The following is a 20323-nucleotide window of genomic DNA, read 5'->3' as shown; positions in this document are numbered from 1 at the left end:
GTGAGGGAGTACCTTGCCGACCGTACAAGCGTCCTCCATGATTCCTCTGTGCCTTTTAATTATTGGGTATCCAAGCTGGACACTTGGAATGAACTCGCTCTGTACGCCTTGGAGGTCCTGGCCTGCCCTGCCGCTAGCATGTTATCGGAGTGTGTTTTTAGTGCCGCTGGGGGAATTATAACTGATAAGCGCACTCGCCTGTCAACTAACAATGCTGACAAGCTGACCCTTATCAAAATGAACAAGGGCTTGATTGGGCCAGACTTCTCATCACCACCAAATGACAGCAGAGTAACATACAGTCAAATCCACTGTGTTGTTTCGGGAGGTGTATTCCCATGCACCGCTTCACACCCACACATGTGTATATGCTTCCTCATTTCGGCTGTTTTTTGCTCTTCGCCTTATCCTCAGCCTCCACCACCACTATACCACCAGGGTGACCGTTGTCCGTTTTGCCAGCATTGCAAGTTCCTCCGTCCTAATTTTTGGCAGCTTTTGCTTGGAAGGCATAGGCAAAGACTATGGGAGACCCACTCCCCAATAATGGAAATAATGTTTTTAATATGTTGTACTGCATGCCTCTTGTAAGTGGAATTAAAATCGTCTTGTTAAGCTACTGTGACCTCCACGTGTCTTCCACGGGGCATTGTTATTGTCCTTTTATTCCACTGCGACCTCCACCACTCTTCCAAGGGGCATTAAAACCGTCTTGTTAAGATACTGCGACCTCCACCACTCTTCCAAGGGACATTAAAACCGTTTTGTTAAGCTACTGCGACCTCCACCACTCTTACAAGGGGCATTAAAACCATCTTTTTAAGCTACTGCGACCTCCACCACTCTTCCAAGGGGCATAGATATTGTCTTTTTATTCCACTGTAACCTCCACCACTCTTCCAAGGGGCATTAAAACCATCTTGTTAAGCTACTGTGACCTCCACCACTCTTCCAAGGGGCATTAAAACAGTCTTGTTAAGCTACTGTGACTTCCACATCTCTTCCACGGGCCATTGATATTGTCTTTTTATTCCACTGTAACCTCCAGCACTCTTCCAAGGGGCATTAAAACCGTCTTGTTAAGCTACTGTGACCTCCACGTCTCTTCCAATGGGCATTAAAACCGTCTTCTTAAGCTACTGTGACCACCACGTCTCTTCCACGGGGCATTAATATTGTCTTTTTATTCCACTGCGATCTCCACCACTCTTTCAGGGGGCATTAAAATCGTCTTGTTAAGCTACTGTGACCTCTACGTCTCTTCCACGGGGCATTGATATTGTCTTTTTATTCCACTGTAACCTCCACCACTCTTTCAAGGGGCATTAAAATCGTCTTGTTAAGCTACTGTGACCTCCACGTCTCTTCCAAGGGGCATTAAAACCATCTTGTTAAGCTAATGCGACCTCCACCACTCTTCCAAGGGGCATTGATATTGTCTTTTTATTCCACTGCGACCTCCACCACTCTTCCAAGGTGCATTAAAACCGTCTTGTTAAGCTACTGCGACCTCCACTACTCTTCCAAGGGGCATTGATATTGTCTTTTTATTCCACTGTAACCTCCACCACTCTTGCAAGGGGAATTAAAACCATCTTGTTAAGCTACTGCGACCTCCACCACTCTTCCAAGGGGCATTGATATTGTCTTTTTATTCCACTGTGACCTCCACGTTTCTTCCACGGGGCATTGATATTGTCTTTTTATTCCACTGTAACCTCCACCACTCTTCCAAGGGGCATTAAAACCGTCTTGTTAAGCTACTGTGACCTCCACGTCTCTTCCACGGGGCATTGATATTGTCTTTTTATTCCACTGCAACCTCCACCACTCTTCCAAGGGGCATTAAAACTGTCTTGTTAAGCTACTGTGACTTCCACGTCTCTTCCACGGGCCATTGATATTGTCTTTTTATTCCACTGTAACCTCCACCACTCTTCCAAGGGGCATTAAAACCATCTTGTTAAGCTACTGTGACCTCCACGTCTCTTCCAAGGGGCATTAAAACCGTCTTGTTAAGCTAATGCGACCTCCACCACTCTTCCACGGGGCATTGATATTGTCTTTTTATTCCACTGCGACCTCCACCACTCTTCCAAGGGGCATTAAAACAGTCTTGTTAAGCTACTGCGACCTCCACCACTCTTCCAAGGGGCATTGATATTGTCTTTTTATTCCACTGTAACCTCCACCACTCTTACAAGGGGCATTAAAACCGTCTTGTTAAACTACTGCGACCTCCACCACTATTCCAAGGGGCATTGATATTGTCTTTTTATTCCACTGTGACCTACACGTCTCTTCCACGGGGCATTGATATTGTCTTTTTATTCCACTGTAACCTCCACCACTCTTCCAAGGGGCATTAAAACCATCTTGTTAAGCTACTGTGACCTCCACGTCTCTTCCACGGGGCATTGATATTGTCTTTTTACTCCACTGCAACCTCCACCACTCATCCAAGGGGCATTAAAACAGTCTTGTTAAGCTACTGTGACTTCCACGTCTCTTCCACGGTCCATTGATATTGTCTTTTTATTCCACTGTAACCTCCACCACTCTTCCAAGGGGCATTAAAACCATCTTGTTAAGCTACTGTGACCTCCACGTCTCTTCAAAGGGGCATTAAAACTGTCTTGTTAAGCTACTGCGACCTCCACCACTCTTCCAAGGGGCATTGATATTGTCTTTTTATTCCACTGCGACCTCCACCATTCTTCCAAGGGGCATTAAAACCATCTCGTTAAGCTACTGTGACCTCCACGTCTCTTCCATGGGGCAGTGATATTGTCTTTTTATTCCACTGCGACCTCCACCACTCTTCCAAGGGGCATTAAAACCATCTTGTTAAGCTACTGTGACCTCCACGTCTCTTCCAAGGGGCATTAAAACCATCTTGTTAAGCTACTGTGACCTCCACGTCTCTTCCAAGGGGCATTAAAGCTGTCTTGTTAAGCTACTGCGACCTCCACCACTCTTCCAAGGGGCATTGATGTTGTCTTTTTATTCCACTGTGACCTCCACGTCTCTTACAAGGGGCATTAAAAAAGTCTTGTTAAACCACTCAGACCTTCACGTCTCTTCCAAGGGGCATTAAAAGCGTCTTGTTAAACGACTCTGAACTCCACAGCTCTTCCAAGGGGCATTGAAATGTTGTTTTTAATTAACTTTAACCTCCACGACTCTTCCAACGGGCATTGCATTTCCTCCTAATTTTAGTCAGCTTTTGCTTTTCAATGCATAGGTGAACACTAAGGGAGACCCACTCCCCAATAAAGGGTAGAAGGTTTTAGTACGCTGTAATCCACGTCTGTTTCAAGGAGCATTGCAGTTCCTCATAATTTTTGGAAAGCCTTCCATTCACTGCTTAGGCCAACAGTGTATAGGAGACCCAGTTGATATAAATGGAAAAAACGGTTTAGTTAAGGCCCTCTGACCTCCATGTCACTTCCAAGGGGCATTGGAGTGCCTCAAAATTTTTGGTAGGCATTGCACTCACTGTATGCCCTAAAACTGTGTAGCCGAACCGCTCCTTTTGGTACAGAAACATATCCTACAAGACATGTGTGGTTGACTGGCCTGATATTGATGTGAATGGTCCCTGTTCCTCCTGCTCTTTCTCCTTTGCCACCACCTCATCCTTCATTCATCACCTAAAGCTTTGCTTTAATGGGAGTCATAGAACTGGGATAGTAGCAGGAAAACATCCAGCAATCCTCGGAGGAGGTAGGATATGCGCCAAAACGCTGACCACCTCATGCCTAGCCGTTACTACATACATGCGCTTGCATTCCAAGGAACAGAAAGCTAAGGAGATGGATGGCCTCATGATCATGAATAATTTACTCGTTGTGTAGGAGGCCGAGCACTGCCGCTGTCTACCTTCTGAACTTTGTGTTGAAGCCTGATTGACCCAGGACCCGCAATCCTCTATGTCTGGAGGACGTGTTGCATCGTAATGTCCAACTGTGTCCCGGCTTCCACAATATTAACCCAGTGTGAAGGTATCAGTAAGATGGACCATCCCTGACCACATTCACTTGTCCATGTATTTGTGGTTAGGCTGTCCTTCAAATAGGGGCACTGGGGACCCACCCGGCAGCCCCCAGGCGGCGGGGGACCGTGTGTGGGAACCCGGCCGCGGGGCGGCTGGGGACTGAGTATGAACACCCGGCCGCCCCCTGGCAGCTGGGGAGCAAGCGTGGACACCCGGCCGCCGGTCAGCTGTGGACTGAGTATGGATACAAGGCCGCCGACGCAGCCATGACATGGTGGCCAGATTCCGCCTCCACATGCCTAAAAGGCCCAATTTCAAGTGCAAGCAAGCAGTATGGTATTGCAGCCTGGGGGTGGGTGGGTGGCAGGCTGCATACTTGCGCTTGCATTGCAAGGATTGGGGGAGGTACAATTGAACACTGCCCTGGGACAAGGACTTGCACGGGGATAGTTGCAAGTCTGCATCTTCTGATGCGGCAAGGATCACTTCTGACGGGCACACTTTTAGGCAGTGACCTGGGTGTCAGAAATGCTTCCAGGGGTCTTCCCCATGCTGTTCCCATTTCTTTTCAGTACTGTATGCATGTGTCATACAGCACATGGGCAGATAAGGTTGTAAAATGTTAAAATGACACTTCCCTGTGAATGCATTTGTCACGGTTGAAAGCAATACAAAAGTGCAAAAAGGCATAAAAAATGCTCTTTGTGATCATAGCCCAAGGTGTGGAGGAGTATTTTTGTTTTTGGTTATTTATTTTACCTTATACACAAGTCTTTACCCTGGAAAGGATGTTCCTTAACATATTTCACAGGAAAACCGTTTCAGCTTCGTTTTTGAACGTTTTATTGTGAGCCCGTAAAAGTGGCTTAATACCTCTGACCATGTTGTTGACAGCAGTGACCTGGGGGTCAGAAATGCTTCCTTGGGCGATCCCCATGCTGTCCCATGTCATTTGAGCACTGTCACTATCGTTTTGGGCACTTTTTAGGCTTTCTACAGACTGCCGGGGGTGCTGCCGCAAAAATGCTCGGGTCTCCCATAGACTAACATTGGGCTCGTTGCTCGGATCGAGTACCCGAGTTTCACGGCGAGCTCGGCCCGAGCTTCGAGCACCCGAGCATTTTAGTGCTCGCTCAACACTAGTAATATCATGAAAACCACGAATAATTCTCTTACGAAATAATCAGTCGTGTTTACGAGTCCTGAAGGTGAAGTGTCAACATGCCAAATTCAAAGTCTGGAAAAGGTACTAAAATCTCAAAAAGTATAGCTCAGCCTCATGCCCTGCGAACCCGATATACTAAGGGCTTGAATGGATGGTTGCATAAGTTTTGTATTATCCACCTTCCACACTCTCATTGGGCCCAAGACTTACAAAATCCATGGGTCATTGCGTTTGGGAAGGAGGATAACATGAAAATTTTTGTAGCATAACACTAGTGTTAATCCCCAAACATCCTCCCACCGAATGGTCAAAACAGGTTTCAAGAAGGGTACCAAGAGACATAAGAGAAAGGCATGAGGAAAGTTCTTGGTAGACCTATAGATCTTGTACCTTCACACATAAAACCAGAACATACCATGAGCAACTAGAGCAATACAGACTGAAGTTTTCTGACTGATGTTATACCAACGACGGAGGAATTCTGCTCCTATTCTGAAAGCCCCGGTGGTTCCTGGGGTTTGCACGCCACATGCCTGATAATGAAAAAAACATTAGTGGCCATTACACAACTTTTTTCCTGCCATAGTTTGCAATCATAAAGCAATGTGGTAAATGGTAAAAAAAAAAAAAAAAATATATATATATAAAAGTAAAAATAGCACCCCAACCCCTTAAGTCCTCTAATTAATTTTCAAAGGAAATTATCCAAGCCATAAATTAAAGGCTGACAGTCTAATGTGAATGCAGCCAATAGTCTAATGTTGGGGAACAGAAGGATTTCCATAAACCCATTGTTTGGTGCTCTGGAATATGAGACACTACCAAAGAAGTTTGGCTGCAGTTCTCTCAGAGAACACAGGAATAAAAAATTAAAATGAATTGTCAACACACATATGGTATCACCTGGATCGACTTGGAGAAGGTGAGTAAGTAAATAGTGTGTTGCACTGAGCGCACAACACACATGCATAAAAAACACACAAAGGATCTGCTGGTAGGCACTGTCACTGCAATGAGAACAAATTTTGTGCTACTAGGACCAGAAGATAGTAAAGGATTAAACTCTGTACAAGTTATTGCAGGTTAATTGTATAAAATATATAAAAACATTATGCATTTCAATGGCGTACCAGCTTCTTCCTCAGGTGTACACCAAGAACACAGGAACACTTGTTCCTGTGTTTGGGGAAGTGGGGAGAGATGGCTGTATGATGAATAATCAGCTGCAACAACTGAGAAAGTGGAAGGGGTTAATTAAAATTGTACTTACCCTATTTTGTAAGATAGCATTGTTGTTCTTTCCAAGAGCAAACTCTGTAGCTCCCCGAATAAACTCTGGTGCTCCGGCCACTGGCAGATGCTCATAATTCCTTGTTGGGTCATTGACTACCTGAAGATAAACTTTTTTCACTGGCAGTGGAACCCATGGCTGACCATCTTCAGATAGGAGGACTATTAAAAAAAAAGAAAAGAGGATTCTCTTACTTTTAGTAACAGAATATAGGAAGATATCAGTGATACATCTCCATGAAGAATCACCAACATTGAGTCCTAGAAGACTTCCTAATAAAGACTAGATATTGGTGATTTTTCTGATTTGTACAGCGCTAAAATTGATTTGGGTTCTGGTCAGAATTCATTCCTGCCTTCCATCGAAGTTATATGTATGGAGGATTTCCCAATGTACACTTCTGATAGAGGTCGTCAACATATGCCACTATATAGGCTACCCAAAGAAAAAAAGGATACCATCTGATATATATGATATTGTTGGTTTCCTCTGCATGATATAGCATTGTCTACCACAATATTCTATACAATGAAGATGTCCTGTGAAGTCTTAGATTTTTTGTCCTGAAACATGAAGCATGGAGACAGACATAGGGATGATTTTTTTCTTTAAAGGGGTATTCTCAAGAAATTAAATTGCTTAATTTAGTTAGCATGAAAATAAGTAAGTTTACAAAGAACTTGCTTTTTCTATCTGCTGTTATTCTCCTGCAATGAGAGCTTTTATGTTTTATAATGTACAGCTGGCTTACATGGAGCTCAGTCACCAAAGCCTGGCTCTAGAGTGCAAGAGTGCGCACTATCTACATTCCATGAGAGAGGTTAATTCTTAACAACCTAGTCACCTCTTTCCAGTCTATTAACTTCTATATAGCAGATATCTGATCACCTACCTTCTCCTCCCTCTCTGCTCCTGACAAGCTGCTGTTATAAATCTTGCAAAATCACTAGCCTTGCAACACTAAGAGCAGTTATCTTAATTACTGCTCTCACTTTCCCCATCTGTGTGCTTGTTCAAATGTCTTATTATCTCTATATGTAAATATAGTGATAGCAGTGTACACTCCAGAACAAACAAATGACAACTAAATGTCTTACAGTAGAACTTGTGCTGAACTTTATATTACTACAACTCTGCTACTCCACAGAACTGTCACTGAAGGAGGAGAGCCCACCTCCTCAGAAACCAGAAAGTAAGGAGACTGTAAGGAGACTGCATATCTCTAAGCTGCTAAAGAAACAACTTGAGATTACCCGTTTAATAGAGCTTATTCCCCCATAGACCAAATAAGCATGATCTTCCGTGGACACAACTTATTAGAGCCCATTGATACCTGCATGGGGTAAAAGTTGGGAATGCCCCAATAACATATGGATAAACCTTTAAAGAAAACATCCGAAGTACATTATACTGTCTATTTTGGCCACATAGTCAGAAAAATTAAAAAGAAATAAGCTATTTTTTTTCAAGAAGTTTTTTTTTTTTTTTTTAGAGCTTACAGAGACTCCACAGAATAAGAAAAAAACTACAGACCAAAGAAAGGTGGGGAGATGCCACTTTCCCACATTTACACCAAAAAAGTATCTCGGCTGTTTAATACATGTGGAGAAATGTACTTTCTTTGTAGGGAAAGTCCACCCTGCATTACTATATAATGCCACTACCTGTCAAAGTCAAAAGGGTATTCCCCATTTCAGACATTTATGGCACATGTGTGCAGCAGGATCCTTTTATTCACTTGTACGGAAGATTCCAAAAATTTCTGAGCATATTTGCTTAACAATCTTTGGAACTCCTCTCCAAGACCAGAGACTGTTCTCATGATAGATGCTTGTACCAGTGGGCTTCATAGGAGACCATGATTTTACTCAGTACTGAAGCAAAAAACAGTTTTAAAACATAAAGAACCATGATTCGAACCACCCTCCTAACCCCCATCCAAAAATAAAAAATATTTTAAAAATAAAAAAGAAGCTGTTTTTCGGTTCCCACTCGTCCAATAAATAAAAAAAAAAAAAAAAGTGATCGAAACATCTTATATACCCCAAAATTGTACCATTAAAATCTACAGCTCCCCACACTCACTCAATCAGCTCCATTGATGGAAAAATAACATAAAAAAAGCAATGCCACTTTCCATGACCCATAACTTTTTTTTATTATTTGTCGTGATAAAAATTCAGAATTATTGAAGCCAATTAAGTAATAAAATAAATTATACAAGTTTGATATCGTCGTAATCGGATTGACCTAAAGAGTCATGTTTCCAAGTCATTTTGACTGAACACTGAATGCTAGAAAAACTAAACCCGAAAAACAATAGTAGAATTGCAATTATTCTTCTTTTTCTCTATTTCACCTCACTTAGAATTTTTTTCCTTTTCTCAGTACATTAAATGGTAAATAGGACATCATTTTTTTCTTGCAGACTCTCACAAAATTTCTTGGTATATTCTCATGTAAAATCGAAACAAATTGTATAAAGGATCTGTAAAAAAACATCTAAATGGCACCAAAAATAATTTGGCTGGTAGCAGCTAACAAAGAACAGAGCAGCCTTTATACACTATATATATGATGGCCCAAAAGTCACTGGTGAGGGGAGCGTTCCCTTTATAGATACAGGAGTCTGGTTTATTCCTTGATTGCTCATTTTAGCCAAATTTTCTGGTATACGTTTTGTGCCATTTTTGGTAAGAGTACAGCAAAACCTATCCCTTTAATATCCTTTTCTTAAAGGGGTTTTCCCACAAATAAAAGTTTATTTTAATCAATAGATCTTGGAATAATAATCACTTCTACAATTGGATGTGGACAAATAAAATGTCCCTGTGCTGAGATAATCTTATAAATGTGCCCCTGCTGTGTACTGTGTAATGGCTGTATCTGACCGTACAGGGACATGGTCTGATCATACCACATCTCCTGGGCAGAGGGGAGAGAAAAAAAAGTATACAGATATAATAGCACAGATCAGAAATTATTCTTTCTTTGAAGTAAAACATTGTTTAAAAACAGGCAAGAAAATGTTTTACCTCACAGAAAGAATCAGCTGTGATCCCGTGCTGTAATGTCTGTATACTCTTTTGCTTCCTCCCCTGCCCAGGAGCTGTGGTATGATCAGACCATGTTCCTGCACGGTCAGACAAAGCCATTACACAGTATACAGCATTGATACATTTATAAGATTATCTCAGCACAGGAACATTTTATTTAACCACATCCAATTGTGGAACTTATTATTATTCTAAGATCTATTGAATAAAATGAACTTTTGTTTATGGGAAAACCCCTTTAAACAGCGACAGCTTAGTACACTGGCAGATCCACTTAGATAGATCCATTAAAATATCATAGACTTGTCCATGAAGGCATTGACTACAAGCCTCAGACTGGAGTCTTTGAATTAATTTCTCAAAAATAAAATTAATTAAAAATAAAATTATTTTCTACAATAAAATGTCATCTTTCTTATAAGATTACCTCTGTACCCAAGGTAAACTTTCCTTCTATTCCTGTCTTTTAGATAAGCCTCTTCCTGCAGCTTATTTTTATCCTTTATAGACCTTGGAACGTCAAGAAACACGGAGAGAGTTGTCATCTTGAGCTCACCATTTCTTCTCTGAGGAGGACTGAAGGAGCAGGTCTTCTGCTTAACAAAAACAATATCTTAAAAGATAGAAAAAAGACCAGCTCACCCACACTCCTAGGCGTCCGGAGGCACAGAACACAAGGGACCACTTGCAATAGTTAAAGGAGAAAAAACGTTCCAGCTTCCATAAAGTGCAAAAATATTTATTGATACAAAAAGGATTCCAAATATATGGAATCCTTTTTTATCAATAAGTATTTATGTACTTTATGGAAGCTGGAACGTTTTTTCTCTTGTAAATATCTTAAAAGCTTTGTCCTTAGGGTAGGTCATCAATATCTAATCGGTCGGGGTGCGATACCTATAGGAGGTGGATGTGCAGTACATGGCCGTGGACACTATCAGTAAACGGAGCAGTTCCCGCTGCTGGAAATGCTCCATCTAGTGGCCTTGACTGGGTAATTCATATCCACACCCTATGGATTTGAATAGGGGGAGTATGTGCAGTACTCGGTCGTGGCCATTATCAGTAGACAGAACAGCTTTATAACTCGGGCACCTAGAACAGCTGATTGGTGGGGGTGGCAGGTGTCACAGCCCCACCGATCATACGTTTATGACCTATCCTAAGGACAGGACATCAATGTTAAATAGTGGATAACCTCTTTAAGTACATATAATCCAGGCTAACATTGATTTTTGCAATTGGGTTTTGTTAAAAATTTTCCACCAGTTACCTTCTGTAGCCTCGGTGTTGCACTGTCTATGGCTGGCTGTAGAATGAGCTATCTGAAAATCCATCAGTGAGCTCGTTCTGATGGTTGGGCAGGAGAGTTTGTAACTAGTGATGAGCGAGTATGTTCTGTTAACCCTTTCGGAAAGCATGCTCAGGTGCTCGCCGAGTATCTTCAGCGTGTTCTGGTGTTATGTTTTAGTCACTCCGTGCTCATGATTTGCGATTGTTGACAGTTTTAATACATTTAAGGAATGCCTAAGAAACAAGCATTCCTCACATGTATTAAAGCTGTCAAACAGTCGCAAATCATGAGCACGGAGTGACTAAAACATAACACCCGAGCACGCTGAAGATACTCGGAAAACACCTGAGCTCAAGTAACAAGCATGCTCGCTCATCACTATTTGTAACTCCTATCTGTCTTTCTCAGAGTTCTTCTCAGCTGATTTATAATTACAGCCCACTTCAGAGTTGAATGTGCAGAGAAAGTGCAAAATGTATAATGAAACCAAAATTAAAACAATGTCATTTAGCCTCAGATACACGTATTTAAGTAAAAAAGAAATCTGTTTCCAAATGTGGATCATCCCTTTAGGTAAAATTAGGTAATTATTAATAACATACATTTGGTAAGTAAGCAAGAAGTACAGATGGAGGCAAGAGGACTGCGGAGTCAGACTACACATCTTTATTGTTGTCTGTTACCATGGAAACATATAGACATGAGTAGGAGCAGCAGATTCAAAACAATATATTAAAAAAAGGAGAACATCAATACTTTCTGGAGTAATGCTTTGGTGGAATCAGGCAAAGTGGAAAATAAAATAACTGAGGGTCACCCAAATGTCAACATGGAGATTATACTATTTAGTTTGGTGGAGGCCATAATTTTTTTTATTAATGAAAGGGATTTTTAATATTGTGTATAGGCACACTAGAGATAGAAGCCACCATTGTGAATTTTAATGCTGTCTCTATTCTTCTATATATGAAGATTAAAGGGCTTTTCCGGCACCCCTCGAGGTCTGTAGTTGATGTCTGCTCCATTCGGGAGTCAAAAGATCGCAGCAGCCTGTGATTGTCTGCAGCAGTCAGCCGACCAACTCAAAGAGGGCTTCATCAATGAAACATCCACTATTCTAATCACCTGACTGCTGCAGACAATCACAGACTGCAATGGTCTTGTGACTTCAAAGCAAAGCAGACATAGCTACCAGAGTTAGCGTAGACCTCTGGAGTGGACTGTGCTGGACCCCTGATGGTGTCAGAGAGCGACTATGACAGTTTATTAGTTTAAAACTATCCATGCCTAAAAATAATGTATTTCTGTGTTGGGCAATCCATTTTATCCAATAAAAGAGGTGGTTACTTAAGGAATAACCCCATATGTAAGCATTAGATGGCTTGTATCCTGCAATTTTCACCTAATTTTCACTTGGCTCTGAGCAAATGGGTGGAGGCAAACTTCTATAATGTCTCACATAGGCAGCACACAGGATGTCTGCTCTGCTTTCTCTGTAGCACCAAGCGAGAAGCAGCAGTGGCATCATGGAGAACATTATACTGCAGAATTGAGCTAAATCCAACACTAAAGTGATGTAAAGCTGCAGCACGATCTGTCTGTGTCTGCCTGGCTTCTCCCAGTGATGTGTGCTCCTCATTCTCCCTCCCTCTCCCTTTTCCATAGACTTCTTTGTGCTCTGTAACCTGATCCCTCAGTGAGCCGCTTATAGGCCATCTTGCTTTGACCATGTTAAAATGAGGAATTTTTCAAAGTGGATAGTGAGTTCAGGAGGCAGAAAAAAGTGGTTCATAAGGGGAAAAAGAAGTATATTTCTCTTAGATCATGAATTTTGTTAACATTTATTTTAAAAAAATTGACAATTTTTTTTTTCCATTTCACAATATTTATTAAGAAAAAACAAAATTAGTAATCTTGCAATTGTCATACTGGCTATTGGGGCTGTTTTAGACTCATACATCCAGTTCTTTCAGGAAGAATTTTCAGCAGGCTCCATATTATTACAGACAGGATTACCATCCACCAATCACAATAAGTGATGTCACAGCTCCCCCTGTTCTCTCTCCTTCACAATGACCTTTGCACCTACTTACTAGGCATTTTGATACAAAAAAAAATAGGGACAGAGGTCTAACTATTGTGACTATGTACATATGTTGTTTCCTGAAACAACAGGAAATTAGAGTCTAAAAAAGCCCCGGTAGTCAGTGTGAAAACTGCAAGATTTCTATTTTTTTATTTTAATACAGGTTATATGTTAAAAAAGGTGCCAAAAATATATCTTAAAAAATACATTTAACACAAAAAACCTCATTTAAACAATGTCATTTTCTGATGTCAGCCTTCCTTGAAATGTGGATTAGTGCCATCTACATCAACAGATCCACCAAGCTTATTGATTGGCTGCAGCGGTGATGTTTACTTAAGTCATGATGTGAACACTGCAGCCAGTAAGCAGAGACCCAAGCAGCAGAGGAGAAGATGAGAAACTGCTGTGATTCTTATTTTACATGTGTACAACCATTTTTGGCTATATTTTATGGTGTGCACCGTAATTTGTAATGTTTTGACACTGGTTTTCTGACATACAACTAGGAATGCTATCCGTAATTACACTGAAGTCTTAAAACTTGCACAGAACTAGAGCTTCTCACAGTTGCAGGTTTGCTACAATAGATCCAGTCCAGGTGATGCTTTGTGATCTGCACAGTCCATACTCCAGGCCAGACTTGGGCAAAGTGGGGCCCGCGGGCCACATCCAGTCCTCTAGCTGTTCCAGTCCAGCCCGTGGTCTGACACAGCGCTGAAGGGCTGAAAACACCATGCTGCTGCCTTCGCCCCCCCAACATCCTGAATTCTCTGCTGTCTGCATCCTGGGGATGCATGTAGCGGAGATTATAACGGAGGAGGAGGGAGCCGCTGGCTCCTTCTTCCATCATTCAGAGTGTGAAACTGATACAGCAGAAGAGATGACGTCGCTACATCATGTCTGCTATGCGGAGCGTCAGCACACACAGCAAAGACCGGAGCCGGGCGCCAGGGGTATGAGACAGAGGTATGTCTTTTTTTCTTTAATATGAGTGAATGTGTGCAGACTCATACTGTATATGGGGGGCTCATACTGTATATAAGGAGGTTATTTGGGGCTCATAATGTATATAGAGAGAATATGTGGTGGGTCATACTGTATATGAGGGGCTATGTGGTGTTTATACTGTATATAGGGAGGCTGTGTGGGGGCTCATACTGTATAGGTGGGCTGTGTGGGGGCTCATACTGTATATAGGGGTCTGTGTGGGGACTCACTGTATACATGTGGGTTGTGGGGGCTCATGCTGTATATAGGTGCGCTGTGTGGGGGCTAATGCTGTTTACAGGTGGGCTGTGGGGGCTCATGCTGAGAATAGGGGGCTGTGTGTGGGCTCATACTATATATAGGTGGGCTGTGTGGGGGCTCATACTGTGCATAAGGGTATGTGTGGGGGCTCATACTGTATATTAGTGATAGAATTAATAATTGTATAAAATAATAATTCTATGTTAATATTAATATTGAGCAGAATTAAATTTCAGCCTATTGTTTCAGCCTCCACAACAGTCACGGTCTCTCATGTTGCCCCTTGGGAAAATGAATTGCCCACCCCTGCTCCAGGCTGATACATTTTACCTATGCTTATATGTCCTAGATAATGAATTATCCTCTCAGAGCATTGCCAAGACCCCATATATATGAAAACTTGAGATGTGGAAGATTTGTACAGTGTTTTGAGCCCTTGGATTTATAAAGGTTTGCATTCACAGACAGAAAGCTGAGATTTTAAATATTATGAATATATAAAAAAACATAAAAATCGCAGAACCGTTCTGATCCTAGGGTGAGAATGTTGTACACCGCTATAGAATAGGTCAGTGCTATGGTAAAGCAATGATTTCTCGATGCTTACCTTTTTCAATAGAATGTGGATTTCTCTGATGCTTGGATCCTTACATTCCTAAGGACACACCCGGAATAAGACCCCTCCTCAGTGTACACAGCGTCATCATGTGGTCCTCCTGTACACAGCCCCTGGGCACCTGTCACTTCCTCAGCCCTGAGTCTACAGTCTGTGCTTCTGCTCCTTTATGTCGTTAGTTACGGCATTTGATTCACTATCACCAAGGTGATCCGGCAACATGGCCACCGAGGTGGCAGCTAATTATACTGTAAAACACTGGCTACTGATAGACTAAAGTTTAAAAAACATGGTGTAAGGGGTTAATGTGCGTAAAGAAAAAAAAATTAACCACCGTCAGAGTTGTACAAGCGCTGGTGTAAGGGCCCTAATTTTATTTCTGGGGCTGCAAAAGAAATTTTTCCCCTTTTTACTTTTTTTTTTTTTTTTTTTTTAAACACAGAGCTTCATAGTATTTTACAGAATTTTTTCTTGGTTTTTAAAGATACTTTAGGAGTAGTGATGAGCGAGCACTAAAATGCTCGGGTGCTCGCTGCTCGGGTCGAGCACATTGGAATACTCGGGTGCTCGACACCGTTAAACGAGCCCAATGTAAGTCTATGGGAAACTCGAGCATTTTTCAGGCGGCGACTGCAGAGGGCCTAAAAATTGCCCAAATCGATGGGAACAGTGCTCAAATGACATGGAACAGCATGGGGAAGACCCCTGGAAGCATTTCTGACTCCCAGATCACTGCGGTCAACAACGTTGTCAGAGTATTACGCCACTTTTACGGACTCACAATAAAACATACCAAAACAAAACCAAAATGGAATTTCCTGGGAAATATGTTAAGGAACATCCTTTCCAGGGTAATGACTTGTATATAAGGCAAAATAAATAACCAAAAACAAAAATGCTCCTCCACACCTTGGGCTATGTTCACACATAGCGTTTTTGATGCATCTTTTCACTTTTGCATTGCTTTCAACCGTGACAAATGCATTCACCAGGAAATGTCATTTTAACATTTTACAACCTTATCTGGCCATGTGGTGTGTGAGATATTATCAGACACATCATGTTTCATTTATGAAGGAGGGACTCTGAGAGTCCCAATGCCTATTTTTATAGGGCCATCAGGTGGCCTTTACTATTCTTAAAAGGGCCAGCAGAGGGCCCTCACTATTCTTAGAGAACCATCAGCCGGCTATGTTTTATTGTTCCCTTTACTAATGAGTGGGTCTCCTATACTGTTATTGCTTATGCAGTGAGTGCTAGGGCTGCCCAAAATTTGGATGCACCCCAATACCCCTTTGAAGACACTTAGAGGAGGGCCTCCTGAAAACAATATTCCCATTATTAGGAAGTAGGTCTCTCATTGTGTTTGCCTATGCAGTGAATGCAAGGGTTGCCAAAAATTGGGAGGCACTCCAATGCCCCTTGGAAGAGACGTAGAGGGCCTCATAAAAAAATATTCCCATTATTAGGAAATGGGTCTCCCATAGTGTTGGCCTATGCAGTGAATGCAAGGGCTGCCAAAAATTGGGAGGCACTACAATGCCCCTTGGAAGAGACGTGGAGGAGGGCCTCATAAAAAAATGTTCCCATTAGAACGGAGGGGGCCTCCTATACTTGTAATGCCCATGCACTAAGTGTATGGGCTGACAAAGATTTACCCCTGGGGGGTATACATGAACATACTGTATAACAAATTTTTTTTACGGGCATCATAAACACCCTTTAAAAAAATTATGTGGGTGTTGCATCACTGACCACGGTCATCCTGGTGATATGGTGGTGGAGGATGAGGAGAAGGAGGAGGATAAGAGCAAATAGCCAAAATCAGGAAGCGTATACCCATGTCTGGGTGTGAAAAGGTGCGTGGGTATACACCTCCCAAGAAAAGACACTGGATTTGAGTTTATGTTATGCTGCTATCATTTGGTGGTGTTGAGAAATCTGGCCCAATCCAGCCCTTGTTCATTTTTGTAAGAGTCAGCCTGTCAGCATTTTCAGTTGACAGGCGGATGCGCTTATCAGTTATAATTCCACCAACGGCACTAAAAACCCGCTCTGATAAAACGCTGGTGGAGGGCAGGCCAGGACCTCCCAGGCATAGAGAGCCAGTTCATTCCACGTATCCAGCTTGGATACCCAATAATTATAAGGCACAGACGAATCATGGAGGACGTTGGTACAGTCGACAAGGTACTTCCTCAGCATCTTCCTAAACTTTTCACTCCTTGTGATAGTCCCCCGTGCCTCTGGGCCTGTGTGATGGAGCGGGCTGAGAAAACTCTCCAGGAACTTTGACAGTGTTCCCCTGCCTCTGCTGGATTGAAGTTCTGTCTCTCTCGCCTGTACTCCTTGGTTGTCCAACGAAGTGTGCCCTCTGCTGCCAGCGTTTTCAGATTGGAATTTTTTTAATAGTTCCGCAACAAGGGCCTTCTGGTACAGCCCCATTTTTGTAGACCGGTCCGCATCAGGAATAAGAGATGTAAAGTTCACCTTGCAGAGTGGCTCTAGAAGTGTCACCAACCAGTGTGTTGTCACTCTACCCTCTCCAATCAGTCCTTAACACAGCAGCCAGGATCATATTCCTCGCCAACCGCTACACCGATGCCTCTTCCCTGTGCCAGTCATTGCATTGGTTGCCCATCCAATATAGAGTTCAATTTAAACTTATCAGGCTTACCCACAAGGCAATCCATGCTTCAGTACCCCCCTACATCTCCTCTCTTGTCTCAGTCTACCACCCTACACGTGCCCTCCGTTCTGCAAATGTCTTAAAACTAAAATCCTCCATAATCCGAACTTCCCACTCCCGTCTCCAAGATTTCTCGCGTGCTGCGCCAATTCTTTGGAATGCACTACCCAGGACAGTTCGATTAATTCCCAATACCCACAGTTTCAAGTGAACCCTAAAAACACATTTCTTTAGACTGGCGTATCGCCTAAACACACTCTGTCCATCCCAGTTTTCCCCCATATTAAAATCTTCTTCAACTTCAGGTTCATACCAACCATGCACTTAATAGCCTCTGTAAGGACTGTACACATACTGGCTGGCGACCAGTCCATGTATTATTATTTATCCTATTTAGTATATCAAGGCTGCATTATACAATATATGTACTTTTTACCTTTTGTATCTCCCCCATTTCCTCATAGACCGTAAGCTTGCGAGCAGGGCCCTCACTCCTTTCGATATGAGATATGCTTATTCTGTATTGTCTGTATATGTCCCCCCTAAAATTTGTAAAGTGCTGCGGAATATGTTGGCGCTATAAAAATAAAAACTATTATTATTATTATTATTATTAACCAGTAATGACTGTCACCCAAAATTTTGAGAACACGGGGGTCATGGGAAAGGCAGCATAACATAAACTCAGCCATGCGTGCCAGACTACTAACAGGCAAGACTTCCGTGTCTTCACCAAGAGGATGACTGAACATGCTCTCCTTCTCCTCTCTGTCCTCTGGCCATCCACGCTGAACAGACGGTATGACAGCTGTGCAGGTAGTACTGTCTATAGCACATGAAACTAGCTCCTGTCCTTCCTCCTCCTCCTCCTCTTCCTCATTGTCACCCAATCCACGTTGGGATGAGATGAGGCTGGGCTGTGTGTAATCACCCTGTATGGTTCCTTGATCCATCTCATCGTGCTCCGCCAGCAATGCATCCTATTTGATTGTGAGCAGACAGCGTTTCAGAAGACAGAGAAGCGGGATGCCCACTCCTGAGGTCTTATGTGTGGAGTCTGAACTGAATACCGACGGCCTTGTTGATGCTGGTACTCAACAACTGCCCTCTTCTGCTCACAAATCCTTCCCAACATCTGCAGTGTAGAGTTCCCATGCGTGGGGCATCACACACCAGTCTGTGAGCCGGAAGCTCCAAACGCTGCTGAAACATGGCAAGGGCGGTAGAAGCTGTAAGTGACTTTCTAAAATGGGCACACAGGTGGAGAACTTTAACAAGCAGATCCGGCAGCTCCAGGTAGGATTTGAGAAACCGCTGAACCACGAGGTTAAGCACATGGGCCAGGCATGGTACGTGTGTGAGCTCTCCTCGCCTCAGAGCCACCACCAGGTTCTGGCCATTGTCACACAAGACCATGCCTGATTGTAGGTTCAGCGGTGTGAGCCACAGATCTGCCTGCTCTTTCAGAGCTGTCCACAACTCTTCAGCATTGTGTGGTTTGTCACCTAAGCATATTAGCTTCAGCAGAGCCTGTTGCCACTTGGCTGAGGAAGTGCTTCCTCCTTTTCAGCCTCCATCTCCGAGATAACCACATAGTGACTGATGTGGTTATTTCGGAGATGGAGGCTGAAGAGGAGGATGAGGCTGAAGAGGATGAGAGGTGCAGGAGCTGTAGACCATGGGGGCAACCCTGATTGACCTAGGGTCCGTAATCCTTGGCGTCGGGAGGACGTGTTCCGTCCCAAGGTCCGACTGGGTTCTGGCTTCCACTATGTTAACCCAGTGTGCTGTCAGAGAGATGTACTGTCCCTGCCCAAAAGCACTTGTCCACGTGTCCGTGGTTAGGTGGACTTTCCCGGTAACTACGTTGTTGAGGGCACGGCTAATGTTTTTTTGACACGTGCTTGTTTAATGCGGAAACGGCACACCGCGGGAAATAGTAGCGGCTGGGGACTGAGTACCGAGGGACGGCTGCGGAATACTTCCGTCTCCATGAGCCTAAAAGGCAACATTTCGCGCACAAGCAGTCATGAAATGTGAGAATTTAGTAGTGTGGCCTCTGGGGTGTTGGCTGTGTATTTGCGCTTGCGTTCCAAGGACTGGGGTATGGACAACTGAACGCTGCGCTGGGACAAGGACATGCTTCCTGATGCTGCTACTTGAGAGTGTGCAACGACAGGTGCAGGGCAGGAGGCATCTTTGCATGCACCATGGAAAGGGGATTGGCTTGCATGCACGACAGCAGAAGTAGTAATGGTGCCACCCGCAGACACTAATCCTGGATCCTCGGGTTCGGCCCACAAAGTCGGGTGCTTTGCTGCCATGTGCCTGATCATGCTGGTGGTGGTCAGGTTGGTCGTTTTGCCACCCCTGCTGATGCTGGCCTGGCAGGTGGTGCAAATGGCCTTTTTGGGGTTATCAGCAGAGTCTTTAAGAAACAACCAGACTCGGGAAGACCTAATAGTTGTACTGGCAACTTCCTTCGTGTTGGTGCTATGGGGAACGGTTGCCTTCCTCCTGTCTGTGGCCACCACACTGCTTCTTCCTGCCTGTTGGGGTGCTCTGCCTCCCTCCCCCTGTGTGCTGCTCACCTTGTTCTGCATGTCCTCTTGCCAGATTGGGTCAGTCACTATCGTCCACCACCTCATCTTCCACTTCCGCACCTGGTCCTCCTCCTGACTTTCTGGCAATTGTGTCTCCTCATGTTCCACCTCTTGTGACACTTTCCCACTGTCACCTTCGTGTGACCATGGCTGCTCAAATATTTGGGTATCTCTACATGCGATCTCCTCTTGCCCCGCTTCAAGTGGACCGGGTGAGAGGCCCGAATCTATAAATGGAAAAGTGAACACCTCTTCAGAGTGTCCAAGTGTCGGAT

General features: G+C 43.4%; 1 protein-coding gene across 2 annotated transcripts in view; it reads right to left on the bottom strand.

Annotated features, from left to right (window-relative positions):
* Window positions 1–14931, bottom strand: part of LOC141166894 (aspartate aminotransferase, cytoplasmic-like) — a 120506-nt gene extending 105575 nt beyond the window's left edge. For both annotated transcript variants that reach the window (XM_073654064.1, XM_073654065.1), the window contains exons 1-4: window positions 14748–14931; window positions 9937–10102; window positions 6433–6614; window positions 5578–5695 (exon numbers count right to left, since the gene is read on the bottom strand). In XM_073654064.1, the coding sequence (XP_073510165.1) occupies window positions 5578–5695; window positions 6433–6614; window positions 9937–10054 (418 nt within the window). In that variant the 5' untranslated portion in view covers window positions 10055–10102; window positions 14748–14931. The remainder of the gene's footprint in view (window positions 1–5577; window positions 5696–6432; window positions 6615–9936; window positions 10103–14747) is intronic.
* Between the last annotated feature and the right edge of the window lie 5392 nt (window positions 14932–20323).

This window comes from Phyllobates terribilis, unplaced genomic scaffold, assembly GCF_046119375.1.
Source record: "Phyllobates terribilis strain yellow unplaced genomic scaffold, ASM4611937v1 Scaffold_11__3_contigs__length_659146591, whole genome shotgun sequence".
NCBI lineage: Eukaryota > Metazoa > Chordata > Amphibia > Anura > Dendrobatidae > Phyllobates > Phyllobates terribilis.
The sequence above is the reverse complement of the archived record's forward strand: the minus strand, read 5'-3'. Positions and strand labels throughout refer to the sequence as shown.